The following is a 19323-nucleotide window of genomic DNA, read 5'->3' on the forward strand; positions in this document are numbered from 1 at the left end:
AAGGGATGAATCTGTGTCTGGGAAAAGGATACTAACATAATTCCAGTCCACACCATACTATAGGTGTTTCCTGTTGAAAAGACACAATAATGAAAACATATTTTACACACCAACATATGCTGCAAAAACTTTGTGATGGTCATCCATTATTCTTGAATTTTCCTTTAATAAACAATACATGGATACCTTATCAGAAATTATTTAGGACTTCTTAGCCTGCTGGTGAAGTCCAAATAATTTTAAACTTTGAAAAGTACATTGGTGGTCATTGTGGGTCCAAATGTTTATATGGTTACTGCAGTTTACAATATGTTGGTTCGGTTGCTAGTACTTAATTTTCCTGAGACTTTAAAGGCAGCTTCAAAATACTTCTATAATGTGTGTAATTGGAAGTCACTGAAACACATAATCCTGTCAGTAATTTTACAAATATGGCTTTATTTTTTTCACAAGTGAGTAATTTTATTCATGTGGTAATTTTCTGGTTGAGAAAAAATACTAATACTGTCAGTGTATGCATGTTTTTCTTTTTTCTGTTCCAATTTTATGCAGATTTTAATTTAGGATTATGGTTCCCACTTGACTGTTCACAGAGTCTGGTTTCTAAACCCCTAAAGTTGAACTTGTGAGACCATATTATCTCTTTCATTTTAGATTTCTGATCTTTTGAATAGTAATTAAAGTAAATCCTTTGTAATTGTTGGAATGGTGATGACCTTTCCATGTTGTTTTAGCAACTCTTAAATATTAGAAAAATGAAAAAGTAGATTATACCAATCAAGGGTGTTGTATTAGAACATTGAATCCAAGGAGTTATGAAAAGTGTTGTCCTCGGATCAAAAAATTGAGCTTAAAAATGCAAAAGTAACATTAAATAATGTAACAGTAACAGCAAATCGCAGTAGGATTTTTACTGTACATGTAACATTAATGACATTCTGAACTTATCAGTGATCAATTATTTTGAATATATATTTCTTTCCTATCGATGTGCTTCATCTATAATAATAATAAAAGGCAAAGCCCTCACTGACTGACTGACTCATCACTAATTCTCCAACTTGCAGGTAGAAAGCTGAAATTTGGCAGGCTCATTCCTTACAGTTTACTTAAAAAAGTTAAGCAGGTTTCATTTCGAAATTCTACACGTAACGGTCATAACGGTCGACAATGTCCGCCATGTCGAACTTTCTTATTTATGGTCCCATCTTCACGAAATTTGGTAGGCTGCTTCCTGCGTTAACCGAAACCGATGTACGTACTTATTTCGATGGTATGGCGCCACTGTCGGCCGCCATATTGAACTTTCCAACGTCACCAATTTTCAAACTTCCCATGTAGGTAGAAGGCTGACCCCATCTTCACGAAATTTGGTAGGTGGCTTCCCTGCGCTAACCAAAACCGATGTACATACTTATTTCGATGGTATGATGCCACTGTCAGCCGCCATATTGAATTTTCCAACATCACTAATTCTCCAAATTCCTGTATAGGTAGAAGGCTGAAATTTGGCAGGCTCATTCCTTACAGCTTACTTACAAAAGTTAATCAGGTTTCATTTCGAAATTCTACGCGTAACGGTCATAACGGTCAGCAACGTCCGCCATGTTGAACTTTCTTATTTATGGCCCCATCTTCTCGAAATTTGGTAGGCGGCTTCCCTGCACTAACCGAAACCAATGTACGTACTTATTTCGGTGGTATGATGCCACTGTCGGCCGCCATATTGAACTTTTCAACAGTCTTTGTTACTTATGGGCCCATCTTCAAGAAATTTGGTACACGGGTTCCCAACGCTAACTAAATCCTACTTACGTACATATATACGTCCTTAGCGTGCAGCTTGGTCACCATGTGAGGCGGCATTGGGTCCTTTATCCCAACGCCTCCCACGTTGTTGGCTGCCTGCCTATATAAGGCCGTCCGTTGCTCCAGTCTCTACATTCCCTTCCTTGCTTCGCCACGGGATTCACGTCTCCCTGCTGATAACTACATCCTTTTTGTTTAATCCACGGCTTCTCCGCTGTTTTATTATTTGTTTATTACAATTATAGTTATTGTGTAGGTATTTTAGACTTACTTTACATTGTTCAGGTATCCAATTCCTTTATCATTCCAACCGTACCCCCATTAACATGTCTATCGAGGTAATCACCATCGATCAAAGAACTGTCACTTACCGAGTGGTTTCCATGCCCGGAGATGGCACCTACCTTTTCCATTCTCTTTGTTACATATTGCACAGCCATATCAGGCTCACTCTTGCTATCCGGAGGAACTTTGTGTCTTATGTATTGAATGACTGGGACAGGTTCAAGGTGTGGACTGATGACGGTACAGGAGATAATTATTCTACACAGGGGCACTTTAAGAATGAAATGCTTAAGCCCTTCACCTATGCATCTGCATTTGAGTCGATGGCTGCCACTGAATTGTTCGGTTGTCGCTTTCAAGTGTACCGAAATGGCCAAATATTTTACACCTTTGGACAACCGCCAATGCCTCTTAAACATCTTAGATTCACAGGTGACAATTTCAGTAGTGGACACTTTGATGTTTATGAATGTTTAAACTCTCAAAAGCTGGATGTGAAGTCATCGATGAAACTGGTTGTATACTTACAGCGCTTGACAGATGTCGAATGACACAAGTCCTACAAATACTGTGGTAATTGAAACAAACCATTAAACTCAAACCGATTATGACAGCAGCAATCCAAGCTGTGAGATTTGAAACAAGATTACTGTTCACATGGCCAACTGTACGTTGCATGCTTAAGAGAAAGCTCAGCGCAAAGCTTGGTCATATTACAACCGGAGGGCCGAACTCACAATGTGGTATACAAAGAGATCCTTAACAAATAATTATTGGTATATTTTCCTTCAGTTTAAAAAGATTTACATTTCTTCTTAATAAAACTTTTAAGGCAGTACTTTGCTGCTGCGAAGCGCGGGTATTTTGCTAGTGTTTTATATAGGGGAGCAAACTGCACAATAATATGGAAACAAGAAATTAAAATAGCAATAGAAATTTATTTAAAGAAACAAAGGGCTACTTAAATGCAAGTCTTGCAATAGGATATGAAACAGACTAGGTGGAAATGGGGAAACAACAACTAATGTGATGCCAGTATCAGAAAAAAAAAAACTTCTTGGGGGGGAAAAGACTCAGTTTTGCACATAAGTAATGTTAATATGAATATCTGCAGAAACTGCCTCTGTGCATGTAAGTAAATAAACATAAAGTCCCATGTTACCTAAAACATTGTGGGTTTATGGTTTAGAGGAAAGGAGCTGAGGGGTTAAGTTAAAAAAGGTGTATGTTTTTATATATGTGCGCGCATATATATATATATATATATATATATATATATATATATATATATATATATATATATATATATATCTATATATATATCTATATATATATATATATATATATATATATATATATATATATATATATATATATATATATATATATATATATATATATATATATATATATATATATATATATATATATATATATATATATATATATATATATATATATATATATATATATATATATATATATATATATATATATATATATATATATATATATATATATATATATATTCTATATATATATATATATATATATATATATATATATATATATATATATATATATATATATATATATATATATATATATATCTCTATATATATATATATATATATATATATATATATATATATATATATATATATATATATATATATATATCTATATATATATATATATATATATATATATATATCTATATATATATATATATATATATATATCTCTATATATATATATATATATATATATATATCTCTATATATATATATATATATATATATATCTCTATATATATATATATATATATATATATATCTCTATATATATATATATATATATATATATATATATATATATATATATATATATATATATATATATATATATATATATATATATATATATATATATATATATATATATATATATATATATATATATATATATCTATCTATCTATATATAAATTCAGCAGATAAAAAGTTCATATTTGATTGGAGTAAAGAGGACAACGGAACACTTATTTTCATCAAACAATGCAGTTCCTTCTTATTATTAATTTTCAAATTTGAGTGCTCCTGAAGTGGACCTGGTAGGAATTGAATTCAAGTTAAAATATTAACTGTACTTTCTTGTTTAGAATACTGAAGACAATGGAAATCTTATGATATGAAGATAATAATATTTAAAATTTTTCAGTTTTCATCCTTAATGTTAAATTTTTAAAAATCAATAGAACCTACAAAAGCAACTTGTAGAGTTGATTTAAAGCAGGTGAGAATGTTCCAATGTTCTTGTTTAGTTTATTACTATTACATCAACTTTATTTATTTTGTTTTGGTTACTCTACTTTTTTTAAGGTTGTATTGGAAAAGTGGAGGTAACAGTCTTCTTCACAGAAATCGATTACTAATGACCTACTACCAGTTTCTAAGGGACAATAGAAAAATGGTAAGTTTTACATTGCATGTATAGTATATATTTTGATTACCTTTGTTTACGTAAGACGGATGAAAAATTTACGTGAAATGAAACTTGATGTTCAAAGAGGTATTTTACACACAAAAAACTGCACCTTTCAGTATAAGAACCACTTATTTATGTTTTTAAGATACAGTTAGGTTTCACATCTGCTATACTTGGCAGTACCAGTCAAGCTGTGAGGAATATATACAATTTTAAGTTTTAAAAATCAGCATTATATTCTTTATGACATTCATATCAGCAGAAGTGGGTAATGAGTTTTGTTTACTATTTGTATTTTTAAATACTATCTTATAATCCATTCAGTTTTTTCAGTTACTGGTTGGAGAGCTATAGCCTATCCTGGCAGCATGGAGTACAGCAGAGAAACCAGTCCAGGATGGAACACCACTCAGCTGGTTCATATTTGCACATCCCCACACTCCATTTTGATCATATTGGGCCAATTTAGATTTGCCAAATAGCGATATGATATTGATTTTGCTAATACATTAATAGGTGAGGAGACCGACCTGAACAATAGGTCTAACTCTGTTTTTGGAGTACAGTTACCGATAATAGTATAAGTTAGGAGTGGCAATGCTGTTTATAAGGAATGTAACTTGGATGTTTATTATTTCTGGGCAGTAGAGTTGTGCAGTAATTAGTAATGCTGACTCATTGATTCAGAGTCCTGAGCTTGAATTCCATGTCCAATTTTTGTTTGTGTGGAGTTTGTGCATTTTCCCAGTATTTGGCTGTTCCTCCCACCTCCCAAAGACATGCCTTTTAGGTGGATTGGAAATTCCCAATTCTGTCCTGCAATGGATCGACACCCCTTCCAGTACTACTTCCTGGTATGCTGTTGGGATAGCTCCAGGCCTTATAGTAACCACTGTGCTGGCATGGATGGGTTTGAAAATGTAATGTATGTTATGTTATACTTTATTGGTATTTCTGGAGTGTATGCACATTTCAGCTTTGTCTCATATGAGAGATTTAAAGTAAAGTCGCTGCCAGAGTCATTTTTTGCCTTTCAAATGTTAGTGTGTCACTGCATTTTAGAATGTCTCCTTATTTTAGAATGCCATTGTTAAACTCAACTTTCTTCATAATATGCTGTCTTGGACTCTTTCTTGGATCAGTTATTATTATTTTAACACATCTGTAATTAAACCTGGTGTACAGGGTGTATCAACAATATCAGCATTTTATGCAAAATGCTACATTTATGCAGTTAACAGTGTAATGACTGTTATCATTAATAAGATTAAGATATTGACTTTTCCCCTTCATTTGTATAGGTTGGGTTTATCAAAAGAAACATTCCTGGAATCTAAGTTTTCACCAAAGTATATAAGAATGGAAAGTGATTTCAAACCACTGCTAGACCAGTACAGGGCAAATGAGAGCTATGCTGGAGCAGATCGGAATGGATGTGATTCTCTTGACCCTAAATCTAAACGGTAAGTGCATGCTTGTTCATTGGTTTTTATTTTAAATTGCATCCTGTATGTGCAGTGAATATTAAGTCTACATACCTTAGCTGAAATTTCACCTTTATTGTACAAAGCATGTTGGATCTCTTTATAACCTTTCAATAGTAATTTTTAAGGAAGAAAAACAGTATAAATGGGTTGGACTTGGTTGCACACGTTTGCACTTGTTAAATATTTTTTTGTAGAAGTGTTTTTTACCTTGATTAGTAAGTAAGTCTGTTTGAATAGATCACTAACAGTTTAGAACACCTGGCTTTTTCCCAGGATTTAAAGGAGAGTTGAAGCTCAGTCAGGTTGTAAGGGGATATCCTATGTGTCTACATATTTTGTATATGATGAAAAACAAATAGCCATTGGTTGGTTGAGATTGTTGTGTGTTTTATATACAGGTAATTGTCATTTAGAAAGTGACATTCTTTAACTTCCACTTTTCACCAGAGTTTAGACAGTTCCGCCAAAAAAAGAAACCCTCCCAATATCGGCATTTTTTCCTTCTATCCTGAATCTAGTCTTTACTATCACTTAAGCGAAGCAGCTCCACAGCATGATGTTGCGAGCAACATGTTTGACAAATATGTACTGTACTCTTTTAGTGATGAGGTGTGTTGGCTTGGACACAGCATATGTTCTGGAATTAAGGCTCTACCTTGGTCTCATACCATAAACATTTTTCTACATGACTATTAATTCAAATATGCCTTTATATAACTTTTATATTTATACATTTATATATATATATATCCTGGTGAATATGTATTTCCTGTACCTCATAAAAGCTTATCCATAATATATGTAATGCTTTTGACATTCATTGTCTGATTTCTATGCTTCAGCTATAAGAATCCTTAGATCTTTTGTTACCTAACGATTGGGCATAGTAACCTATGTAACTAAGATAACTTAGTGGAGCACCTACAAGAACAGCTCGTTTTATTTAGGACTGTTAAGAATTGTGACAGGGTGCCAGCCCATCGCAGGGTGAACACATGCGCACACTAGACTAAATTTAACAATGCCAGTCCACCTAACCTGCATGTCTCTACATTAAATTAAATTATTTGTAATGTGGATGATTAAATCTTAATACAGTTATAACCCCCATTATTTCCAAACTTGCTGTGTTGCTGATTTATAGTAACAAAAGACTTTTTTAAAGATGAAATTTTGATAAATATTTAGTCATCATCTGTGCATTGTTTGTATTCTTCAATGTGCTTTGTGTGGCTTTTCCCTGGATGCCACTATTTCATCCCACACATCTACTGTAAGAATGTGTTCAGGTAGAAAGCCTTAATGTATTTTTGTGCCCTTTCATTGAAGTTAGGGTTTAGTATTTGTAAGATATCTTCCACGTTTTCATTAGTTTTACTTTTCTGGCTTAATAACAAAAGGCTGAGCTTTTTTGCATGGTGTTTCCTGACCTTTCCTTGATATCTTAAAGACTGATCATTAGCATGTCTGGAATGATGATATTAATACTTACTACATAATTATTGTTAATTAATAACTACATACATTTATTTACCTTCTTCTCAGGTAAGATCCTGAGCTAATTTCTGTGATATGAGGTTAAGCTGGGCAAATAAGGTGTCATATGTCATTGAAAGGAAATGACCCATTCAACAATTTGTTAAAATTTAATGTTTCTGGCATTTAGTATATTGATTAAGATTCCTACCACACACTCACGCACATTTTTAAAAAATTTTTATTCACATTGTAACACTGCATTAACATTTGTCGATTGCACTAATTTGCACGGCAATGTCACTTGTATGTGGAGCAAAATGTTGCAGTGGGTGATGCTGCTGTCACACAGATCCAGTGTCTTGGGTTATCTCACTCTTGGTCCTTATTTTTGTGGAGTTTTCATAGTCTCTATGTGTTTGTGGGGTTTACTTCAGTTCTCCTCTCACCTCCCTAAGTACAGGCTGAATTATCAATTAAAAATTTCTCCTGTTTTTGTGCGCATGAGTGGGCACAGCAAAGGACTGGAACCCTGTTCATTGCTTTTTCCTGCTGGAGATAGGTTTTGAACTAGGAATGACCCAAAATTGGAGTATGTATGGATGTATGAATGATTCCTGCCACAGCCCCTTTTTCTTCAGAACTGTATTTCTGATAAATACAAAGGAAACATCTGTTGTGGTATTCTTCACTTTGGAATGGTGATTCCACTGTCCAGACAAGTTATCTCTTTAACTCTATCATCTGCTTGGAAAGTAGAAAAGTCGTTTGTGAACCACAGGTATAAAGATTAAATGGAAGTCAAAAATAACACTGAGCAAAGGTGAGTCAGTAGTTGAGTGTTAGAAACAAAGTCGTGAAAGTTTAATTTATACACATTATACTTGAATGATAAATTCATGGTAAGTTAACCGATAACTATAAAGAATATATATAGACAAGATATTAAATGCTCCCGTTTTTATCCTGAATAGTTCAATCCATTCAGTAGGAATGTGTATACAGTAGATTTAAATGGTGATTATAAAATGGCTGCTGCACAAGTTAGCATGGGTGTATGAATCTGGCCCCTGTAACCATGAACTGGATTAAGTAAGTCTGACACAAGTGGTTAATAAACCTTTTATAGGCACTGTATATTTCATTCCCAAAATATAAACTAGTAGCCTTTGAATTCCTGCATAAAGTGTTTACCTATTGCACTGTTTTTACCCCTTTTTTTGTCTTAAATGTTATACTACATTAAGATGTTTCTGTTGAAGTATATTTTTTGTGTAGTGTTGTGAAAATGACTTGTGTGAGATTTTTTCCCAGAATTTCTGCATTGTGTGATTTTTATAATATGTCATATTTTTTTATGGATGTTTTCAGATAAACGTTTTATGTCATGTAACAGCAGATACTCCTCAAGAGTGTTTCATGGGCATAGGTCATAGAATGAAATGTAGTTAAGCATAATTTTTGGTATAGGAGCGCTTAAATCTTAACCATAGAAAGCAACTGAGAATTAATCATTTAGCTATTTCATTACTACAGGGGAAAAACAAGAGTTTTGCAGTTTAGTGAAGGAAGTAAATTCTGTGCTTGACTCTCAAAACTGCCTAGATATTACTTTCTCATTAAAGATGCTGATTGTGAATTTGCAAATATGGGTTGTATGAGGTGATGAGTATTATTTGTGGTCTTCTTTGTAGTTTTTGCTTTGTTACAGTTTTCAGAACATGTATTAGAATAAGTAAAATCTACTACAGTGTAGTTTTCCCTCTTTTCAGATATTTTATATTTATCCCTCTTTTTTCAGATATTTAATATTTATGAATTGTTTTTTCCTTCTAATTTGCATTCTCCAAGGTCCTTTGCCATTGTAATTATGAATGGACTATCTCTTGATACTTTGTGTTACTGACTGAAATGTGGAACACCATCTCTTTTAAGTTCTTGGTTTTTCTAGAGTCAGTAATGGTTTTCCCTGGCAATCGGTTCACATATATAGTATTGTTCACCAATTTGATTCATCGTCACTTTCCACAGCTAACTTTAAACTTCCAATTTATTAAAATTTTGAATTTACAGCAAACCTAGCTAACCCCATGTTTGGCTCAGAAATGAAGACTTTTTGCAAATCTCCTAAAAAGTACCTATTTTGTACTTGTGAACGAGTTCTTCACATGCTTTTTTTTTCTCAATGCTGCTGAAAATTCCTTAATATGGAAGATATTTATTAATTAATTTATCAAAGGCATGGACATCTAAAGAGTGGTGGCAGCAGGGAGTACAGCAGTAAAATGTGTGAGACATGCCCGAATGCCACCAGACTGAGACCACATCTTTATACAAAACACACGTTTATTCACAACAAATAAAAACAGTCCTGCACAGCACACAGTGCTCCCAGAAGTAATCACCTCTAATCCGGGCCTTTCTCTCACTGTTCATGGGCCGCCTTTCATCTATCCATGGGAGCTTCATCCTGCTCCCACTCCCGACTCTAGCTCCCTGATTGTAGAGAGGCGGCCCCTTTTATTTCCACCCGGTTGTGGTCCAGGTTCTTGATGACGTCCTTCTGGCAGCACTTCCTGGTGTGGCGGAAGTGCTGCCCTTGCACCTGGAAGCACTCTGGGCATCCCTGGAACGATCTTCCTCCATCTTCCTGGGTGTGGCAGAAGTGAACGTTTCTCGGGCTCCATGAGTCTTGGGGCGCCCCCTGGCGGTGGCCTTGAAAATCAACGGGCTTGAGCCTCCTTGCTCCTTTCCCGTGGTCCTCTCCCGATCCAGGGCAGTTGCCCCCTTGTGGCCCAGAGGACGTATATGCCATCTCCCGGTCCTTCCAGGCGTCCTGGCTGGGTCTGTCCCCGAGCCTCCTGTGACACATAATGAATTAGCTTCCTAACACACCTGTGTAGTTGCTGCTGATGCTCTTCATACCTCTTTAACATTATTGTTTTTGTGATCACCTTCTGTGTCCTTTTCTTTTTAGCTCACTTTTTTACAGCAGACTTTTTAAAAGACCCTTAAAGTACCACGCTCGCATCCTCCCTATCCTGCTTCCTTTTACTTTTCTTGCACCTGCTATAGTAATTTGTCCATCTATCTGCTTGTGCTCATCATTTTTCCAATGATTAGCATTTTTGTTGTTTTCTTAACTAGTTTAACATGTTTTACTTATGATCTGTTTTCTTCAGGAGACATGGATAACATGTAAAAAAACATATTTTAAATTTTATAATCAAATTCTAATTTTGCTTTCAAATAATATAGTACAGTATTAATTATAGAAAAAACTATTTTTACTTTTAAAAGAATTTTCCAATTGTAGCATTTTCATTATCCCTTACAGAGAGTAAAATGGTTATACTTGTTTCTTAACACATTGCTTGTTACACTGAATGTCAGCAGTTTTGGTTTTGCTTATCAGAACCCTATTGTTCCAAAAAATTATGCTGATCTTGCTATGTCTCATCATTGTAAAACCAAGAAATGCTGCTGTCATTATCCATTGACTGTCTTTTTTTTGGTCATGTGCTTGCTCTAACTTCCTACAAATGTAATGTCTTTTAGTATTATGTCATTGTTGTCAGCAGGAACAATACTGAAGAATGTATTCCTGTTTGAGATGGCTGCAAATGCACAGAGTTAAGCAGAGACCTTTCTGCTTAAAATTACATGTGGCTAGAAAACACCAATGTAAAAAAACTAGTAGACTACTCATTGTAATTATTTAATTCTTATTCAAAAAGGGGACAGTAAATGCAAAATCGAACACTATATTAACATTTTATGTGTATCTTTAAGCACCTGAATAAGAGAATTAGTAGAGTGTTCTTTTACTGTGAGGCACATAGTGATTCTTGGGGATATGCAAAATAATAAACCTTGACAGAAGAGTCATTTCATAAAGCTGCATAGCAAAATTGTATGGGCAAATTACTTTTCTAACAAAAACTGGAGAATCCATCACATATTGTGTTTAACTTAAGTTAAAAAATTTAGAGGTGGGTGATTGCTGCAGATATTTGCCCCTTCCTGATTTCCTCTATTGTCATTTTTTGAAGCTGAACCTTTTCAAGTCTTTGGCAAAATCTAGTATTACATAAAGGGCACCTGAGTGACCAAACTGCATGTTTTTTCACTTGCTTTTGTAACACCAATTAGTAGTGTGTGAAGGAGAAAGCAATTGCACCTAGTTATATTAACTCATGTAACCGATTATTGGTTTCGACTGATAAAATACAGCTAGGTTTGATTACACACAACACGGTTCAATATAAATCTCACTTCTTTTTACACTTGCCATCAGAGTAAAGTTCCCAGCTCAAAGAGCAATCTATAATACCTTCCTCAAGAAATCATACGAAAAGGTTGTTGAGATTCAACCGTCTGGAAAGGGCTCCAAAGCCATTTCTATTGCTGTGGGACTCCACCAAGCTACAGTGAAAGTCATAGTCCCTAAATGGAAAATGCTTGAAGCAGTTGTGAATCTTCTAAGCAGTGACCAGCCTTACAAAACTACCCCAGGATTTCAGGATAAAATCTTCCAGGAGGACACAAAAGACCATACCAAGAAAAAAAAATTCTGAGTTCAAATTTCTATTGCTTCTGAAAAGATTAGTTAATTAAAACTCCACAATCAAACAAACATTCAGTAAAAAAGTGCTTTGGTGGTAGAGTTGGAGGGTGGAAATCAGTGCTGATCAAGAAGAACATAAATACTTTCTTCATTTGCCAGATGCCACCAGGTTGATTCCCAGGCCTTTTGGGAAAATGTTCTATGTAAAGAAAACCTAGCAATAGTTAAATGTGGTGGTGGTGTGATGTTGAGGGGATACTATGCTATTCAGGATCTGGATGACTTGCAATAATTGAAAGAACCATTGATTATGCTGTGTCATGGACATTATAATAATAATAACTACAGTACTTTATATAGCACCTTGTCATACATTTACATGCAACTCAAGGTGCTTTCCACAGATTAGTCAATAAAAACAAAAATATACCACATTTACTTGGATTATTATCATTAATTAATGCTATGATAATTTCTAATAAATGTAAGTATACTATATACAAAATCAACCAGGTATTGTGAAAGAAAATTTAATCCTCTAAAGTTCAAAACAAACCTTCGTCAGAAAAAGGTTTTCTAATTAAAATATGTATACATTAATGTTGCAATAGAACAACCAGATGTAATTAATATATATAAAAATATATATATACAGTGTATATCTACATTTTTACCTAGACATATGTACATGGCAACCCATTGAGTAAGAACAGTCTGATGTTATCAAAGTTAATGAAAAAATACAAAAGCAAATAAAACCATCCATAGCAGTTTCAGTTGATTTATGATGTAGATTAAGTTCTTGATTTCTGAATGTGATTGTTTGAGCAAATCAAATAGTTAGATCTGATGGTAATCAATTTCCGTATCATGAAAGTCAGAATGACCTAGGTCAGCTGGACACCCATCTTCTACTAGGGCACAGCTGATCTAGTTAGCACAGTCAGTAATAAGGTTTCCAGGTCCTCCTCATTTCCTCCAGTACCCCAGGCGACTGCAGAATAGAGCACTTTGAGCATGCATGGGTAGCCATATCACCACAACACAGGATGGGAGACAAAAAACGTACAAAAAAAAAAAAAAAAATGGATTAATGCTTCGAAAAATTATAAAAGAACTTCAGCCAATGCTGAATAATGACCAAACTCTGAAAAATGTATTTCCTGAACCTCCCCTCCTGGCATACAGACAACCACCAAACCTTCAGCAACTAATTGTCCAAAGCTCCCTAAGTGAACCAACAGAAAATGGCACGTGTAAAACGTATGCCCACATTTCTAATACAGACCGTATAGTTATACCACACTGCCGACTAGAACATCACATAAAGGAATAATTTTCCTGCAGATCATTAAATGTGGTCTCTACCTAATTCTCTGCATGAAATGTCCAGACACTGTACTCCATGTGGGAGAAACTGAACAAACACTCTGTCAGAGAATGAATTTACACAGGTTCCACATTAAACGTGGCAACACAGATGTTCCTGTAGCGGCCCACTTCAACAGCAATGGACACTGTGAGAGAGACTTCACATTGCTTATGGGCAACTTCAGAACACAACAAAAGAGTAAAGAATGGGAAATTAAACTCATGCTAAAATTTAACACATTGCAACATGGTTTGAATAGAGACAAGAATTTTATGGCCGGGTATGAGGATTGTTTGCATCTCTCAGACTGACACAGACAACCTGACTACAGACCCACATTATATTGAAAAACTCATTTGAAACTTCTAAAGAGTGTGTTGGACGGTTATCTTATCCAAAGATCTTGACCATACATTGTTCTTCTGTCTTGTTAAATGAACCCTAGCCTGAAGGAGTCTATCAATGTTTTACATTTAAGATTTCTCACTTAAAGATTTACCAATGTTGTTTCTTGTCCTAGGGTGTATATAAACACAGGTGACTCCAGTTTCTGTATTACATCTTGCCTGAAGAAGGGGCCTGAGTTGCCTTGAAAGCTTGCATATTGTAATCTTTTTAGTTAGCCAATGAAAGGTGTCATTTTGCTTGACTTTTCTCTACATTCATAACGGCTAACACGGTACAACACCCTAGTACTGCTAGTTACTTATTAAGGCATCAAAGAGCTAAACTTATAATCACTATATAATGATATAATTACTAGAAAGCCAGACTAAAAAATGGGGTTTTACACATTTTTTGAAAAGTTCCACAGATTTAGCCTGGTGCATTTGTATTGGTTATTTATTCCAAATTTTAGGTTCATAAAATCAGAAAGCTGCCTCACCAGTCCTTTCGTGCTTGGATGTATGATAACGAGCAAACCAGAATTTACAGATCTAAGACTCTGATTTGGTACATAAGGAAACAGGCATTCTGAGATGTTGGTAGGGGCAAGATTGTTTAAAGCCTTGTGTACAAGTAGAAGTATTTTAAAATCCATTCTAAATGACTCTTGCGGCCAATGTAAAGATATAAGAATTGGGGATATACACTCATATATTTTCCTTTTGCTTAAAATTCTTGCTGCTGCATTCTGGACAAGCTGTAGTGGATTAACATTCTTTTTAGTTAATCCTGATAAGAGAGCATTGCAGTAATCTAGTCAGCTAAATACAAACGCATGTATTCATTTTTCGGCATCTTTAAATGTTATGAGATCAACACCCTTGCAATGTTCCTTAAATGGAAGAAAGCAGTCTTAATAATACTTGTGAGCTGGAGGGCTGATCGCACCCCAAATAGAGACAGACGCCCCTGGGAAAACCACAAACCCTGAAACACTGACTACCCTCACATTGCTCCTTATCCTTGCACTATAATGCGTAATACAAGCCTTGCGCGGTACTCCGCCGAGCTTTGCGGAGCACCTGTCAGTTTTGGAATTGATTGTTTGCTTTTATCTCTCTTTCTGCTCCTAGCGGAACTGTCATCTCTGACTTGTCATGGAGCACGTTTAAGCTCATGTGTTTGCAGTGTTTGAATAAAAATCCTTCTTGTTTCTACGACCTCCTGTGTCTCTGTGCAAATCTGTGACCCAAGCGTGACATACTGTATTATTAATATGCGATCAAAGTCAATAATAACAATTAACGTAAATCCTTGACCTCTACTTTTATTCGCGGGGTCAGATGATTCATTTTGTTTCTAAGATTCTCTCTTTTACAGTATTGCTGCCAATAACTAACACTTCTGTTCTTTCCTTGTTTAATTTAAGGAAATTCAAAACAGATTTGTTTTGAACCTATTTTTGCAAAACCTGACTTATTTGTTTGGAATGTTATTTGATTTTAATAAAATCAGTAAAATCCAAAAAAAAAAATAATTTAAGGAAATGCATATCCATCCATTCTGTTATTACTAGTAAAGCACTGGATTAAAAGGTTTAGAGCCTCTGGGTCATCAGGTGCAATCGGTAAATAGAACTGTGTGTCGTCATCATCATTGATATAGTAATTCACATTATATTCTGAAGCATGTAGAGTGAAAGTAATAATGTTACCAAAACTGATCCCTGCTGTACACTGTATAGAATATCATTTATTTTTGATGCACAATCGCCATAACTGACAAAGAATTTCCTTTTAGTTATATATGATTAAAACCAGCCTAAGGCAGTATCCAAAAGCCCTTACCCTCTGGCTATTCCAGTTTATAAGAATATCATGATCTATAGTGTCGAATGCTGCTCTCAAGTCCAACAGAACAAGTACAGATCTGTTATTTGTACCTACAGTAATTTGTAAACCATTTTCTAATTGCACTAGAACTGTTTTAGTATTATGATTTAATCTAAAACCTGACTGATACTTATGAAAAAATAACATTTGTATTCTATTAATCACTTAACTGCCAAAAACTGCTTTTTCTAGAATTTTACTAAGAAAAGGCAAATTGGAGATTGGCCCATAATTGTCTAAGACGGAGCAATCAAGGTTAATTTTCTTGAGCAGAGGGTTAATTACAACAGTTTTGAAAGAATCTCGGAAAATGCCAGAATTTAATGAGCAATTTACTATGTCAAGAACATTGTTGACAAGTAGATCAGAAACTTCTTTAACACTAGAATTACCAGAGCCTACGAAAAAACTCGTAAATCCGTCCCACCTTAAATCGCTTCTTAAAATCGTTCACATCTCTCCACCAGCGTCTTTTGTCATCCAAATGTGCTGATAAAAATCAGGCTGCAAGTAGCCGGCTATTCCATCCCCCACCAACTTAGAACGTGCACATGCATGACACATGACTTCTCCCAGCTCATGCCTTGATTGATTTTCTGGGAGTGAAGTGGAGTTTTAGAGTGGAAATAATAGATCGTTGTTTGGAACACATGCATTTCATGTCTGTTCCATTTCTACAGTAATCTGTGTAAACACATTGTTAAAACAGAAACGTTTTTATATTCTAGTAGTAGATGACAAAATGTAGGCATAAACTATATAATGTATGAAGCCTGAAGTCCAAATATCAAAAGAAATATTTTCACAGAAGGTACAAATCTAACACAACAATTGCGCTTTTATTCAAAAATATAACTGCAGAAACAAAAAGCTGCCTTAACATGCAACTTTGACAATTTTTCATTATGACTTCCTCCGTGGCGTAATTGACTCGGCTACCGACTGGGAATGAAAAGGTCGCAAGTTCGATCCTGCACCTCTTTGTTTTGAGGAGTAAACTCTTCTTAGTCTTACTATTTTAGAATAAAAACATAAATTTGATTTCAGTCTGTAACAGCCAGTGTAATTTATGATACTTGTAAAGGTTAGCTTTTTTTTTTTTTTTTTTAAGTCAGTTTTATTATCTCGGCCGCGTTCACGAGCCCAAACACACCCCACCCCCACAACTGATACTGCTGTTTTCACATAGACGCGCTGTGACAGAGGTAAACTCGGCTCCCTTTTACATCGGAGCAAGAATGCACATACCATTGCTTGCATACTAATTGCACATACCATTGCTTGCATACTAAAGTGTCAGCAGGCACTTTTCGTGGCATTACACACAGTTTTGAGCATGCCCTCTGCACACTACTTGTGACTTTAGGCTTTAGGAAGTAAGTAAATAAATAAATAAAGGTAAATCGTGTCATAAAATGAATTCTTCAAAACGTCGAATGTTATTTATTTGGCACGGACATGTCTGCATGCACTTTTTGTGGCATTACACATGTATTTTTTTGAGCATGTCCATGCCAAATAATTAACGCTGCTCGTTTTCAAATAATATTGCATTTCTCTCTATGCTGTGGTTTCTATTACACACCTGAAAGAAAGAGACAATATATGTGAAAAAATTATCGCACAAATGCAATATTATTTGAAAACAGACAGCGTCTGATCAGCTGTAAAAGTATGGCATTTCTAAATGTTTGCTTTTTTCAGTCTGATTCTCTCAGTCAGACTGTATATTTGTCTCTTATTCAGTGCACACAAGAACATGCAGGTAGCCAGATGCTGTATGCTACAATATGCTGGCGGTGATCAACGCACATTTTAAAAAAAGAAAGAGACAAATATATGTGACGTTTTGAAGAATTCATTTTATGACACGATTTACCTTTATTTATTTACTTGCTTCCTAAAGCCTAAAGTCACAAGTAGTGTGCAGAGGGCATGCTCAAAACTGTGTGTAATGCCACGAAAAGTGCCTGCTGACATTTTAGTATGCAAGCAATGGTATGTCCATTCTTGCTCCGATGTAAAAGGGAGCCGAGTTTACCTCTGTCACAGTGCGTCTATGTGAAAACAGCAGTATCAGATGCGGGGTTGGGGTGTGTTTGGGCTCGTGAACGCGGCCGAGATAATAAAACTGACTAAAAAAAAAAAAAGCTAACCTTTACAAGTATCATGAATTACACTGGCTGTTACAGACTGAAATCAAATGTATGTTTTTATTCTAAAATAGTAAGACTAAGAGCAATTTACTTTTCAAAACGGAGAGGTGCAGGATCGAACTCGCAACCTTTTGATTCCCAGTCGGTAGCTGAGTCAATTGCGCCACGGAGGAAGTCATAATGAACAATTGTCAAAGTCGCATGTTAAGGCAGCTTTTTGTTTCTGCAGTTATATTTTTGAATAAAAGCGCAGTTGTTGTGTTAGATTTGTACCTTCTGTGAAAATATTTCTTTTGATATTTGGACTTCAGGCTTCATACATTATATAGTTTATGCCTACATTTTGTCATCTACTACTAGAATATAAAAAACGTTTCTGTTTTAACAATGTGTTTACACAGATTACTGTAGGAACGGAACAGACATGAAATGCGTGTGTTCCAAATAACGATCTATTATTTCCACTCTAAAACTCCACTTCACTCCCAGATACTCAATCAAGGCATGAGTTGAGAGAAGTCCGTGCACATTCTAAATTGGTGGGGGGATGGAATAGCCGGATACTTGCAGCCTGATTTTTATCAGCACATTTAGATGACAAAAGACGCTGGTGGAGAACTGTGAACGATTTTAAGAAGCGATTTAAGGTGGGACGGATTTACGAGTTTTTTCATAGGCTCTGGTAATTCTATTGTGAAAGAAGCTTTTAGGAACAGGGTCTAATACACAAGTGGACTGTTTTAGTTGAGTCATTTTATGAAGTTCATATAAACTAATTTCAGTGAACTGCTTAGTTCACAATTCTGAGCTTGTTGAGCGTCAAAAAATGTTTGTTAAGTTGTTTTTATAGTAAGTCCAATGTTATTTATGTTTTCTTTAAAATATACTGCAAAATCTTCACTTTTAGCTTCTGATGCTTTCTGTGCTAATGGAGCTAGGTTTAAAAGGCAATCAATGTTTGAAAATAACACTTTTGGATTGAGTGCACTGGTATTGATGATTTTAGAAAAGTAAGGCTCTCTCTCTAGACAAACTGCAAAGTTATATTTAGCTATATGAGCCTTTAGCATTTCATAATGGACTGTTAGTTTAGTCTTTCTCCATTGACATTCTTCCCTACAGCACTCCCTTTTAAGTTTGCAGACTGTTTCAGGTTTCCACGGTACTACAACCGTGGATGAGTTCTTTACATGTTTTTTGGTGCTGCCAGGTGTACCGTAACCCATATCTTCGCATTGAAATGCCCAACCATATTATTTACATTAATGCCTGCATTTGAAAAGTTAGTGAATTCAGGCTGACTATTAATTATATTAGAAACTCTGGCAGCGGCTGTGGTTTCAAAATAATGTCGCTTAACAACATGCTTCTCTTTGGTTCTAGTCACAGATAGTGCTAGTATAAAA

The 19323-nt window shown here is 35.0% G+C and overlaps 1 protein-coding gene across 2 annotated transcripts in view; it reads left to right on the forward strand.

Moving 5' to 3' along the window:
* slc38a9 (solute carrier family 38 member 9) overlaps positions 1–19323 on the forward strand; it is a 65907-nt gene that overhangs the window by 5379 nt on the left and 41205 nt on the right. For both annotated transcript variants that reach the window (XM_039758764.1, XM_039758765.1), the window contains exons 2-3: positions 4475–4565; positions 5882–6043. In XM_039758764.1, coding sequence (XP_039614698.1) covers positions 5940–6043 — 104 coding nt within the window. In that variant the 5' untranslated portion in view covers positions 4475–4565; positions 5882–5939. The remainder of the gene's footprint in view (positions 1–4474; positions 4566–5881; positions 6044–19323) is intronic.

This window comes from Polypterus senegalus, chromosome 7 (assembly GCF_016835505.1).
Source record: "Polypterus senegalus isolate Bchr_013 chromosome 7, ASM1683550v1, whole genome shotgun sequence".
Taxonomy (NCBI): Eukaryota; Metazoa; Chordata; class Cladistia; order Polypteriformes; family Polypteridae; genus Polypterus; species Polypterus senegalus.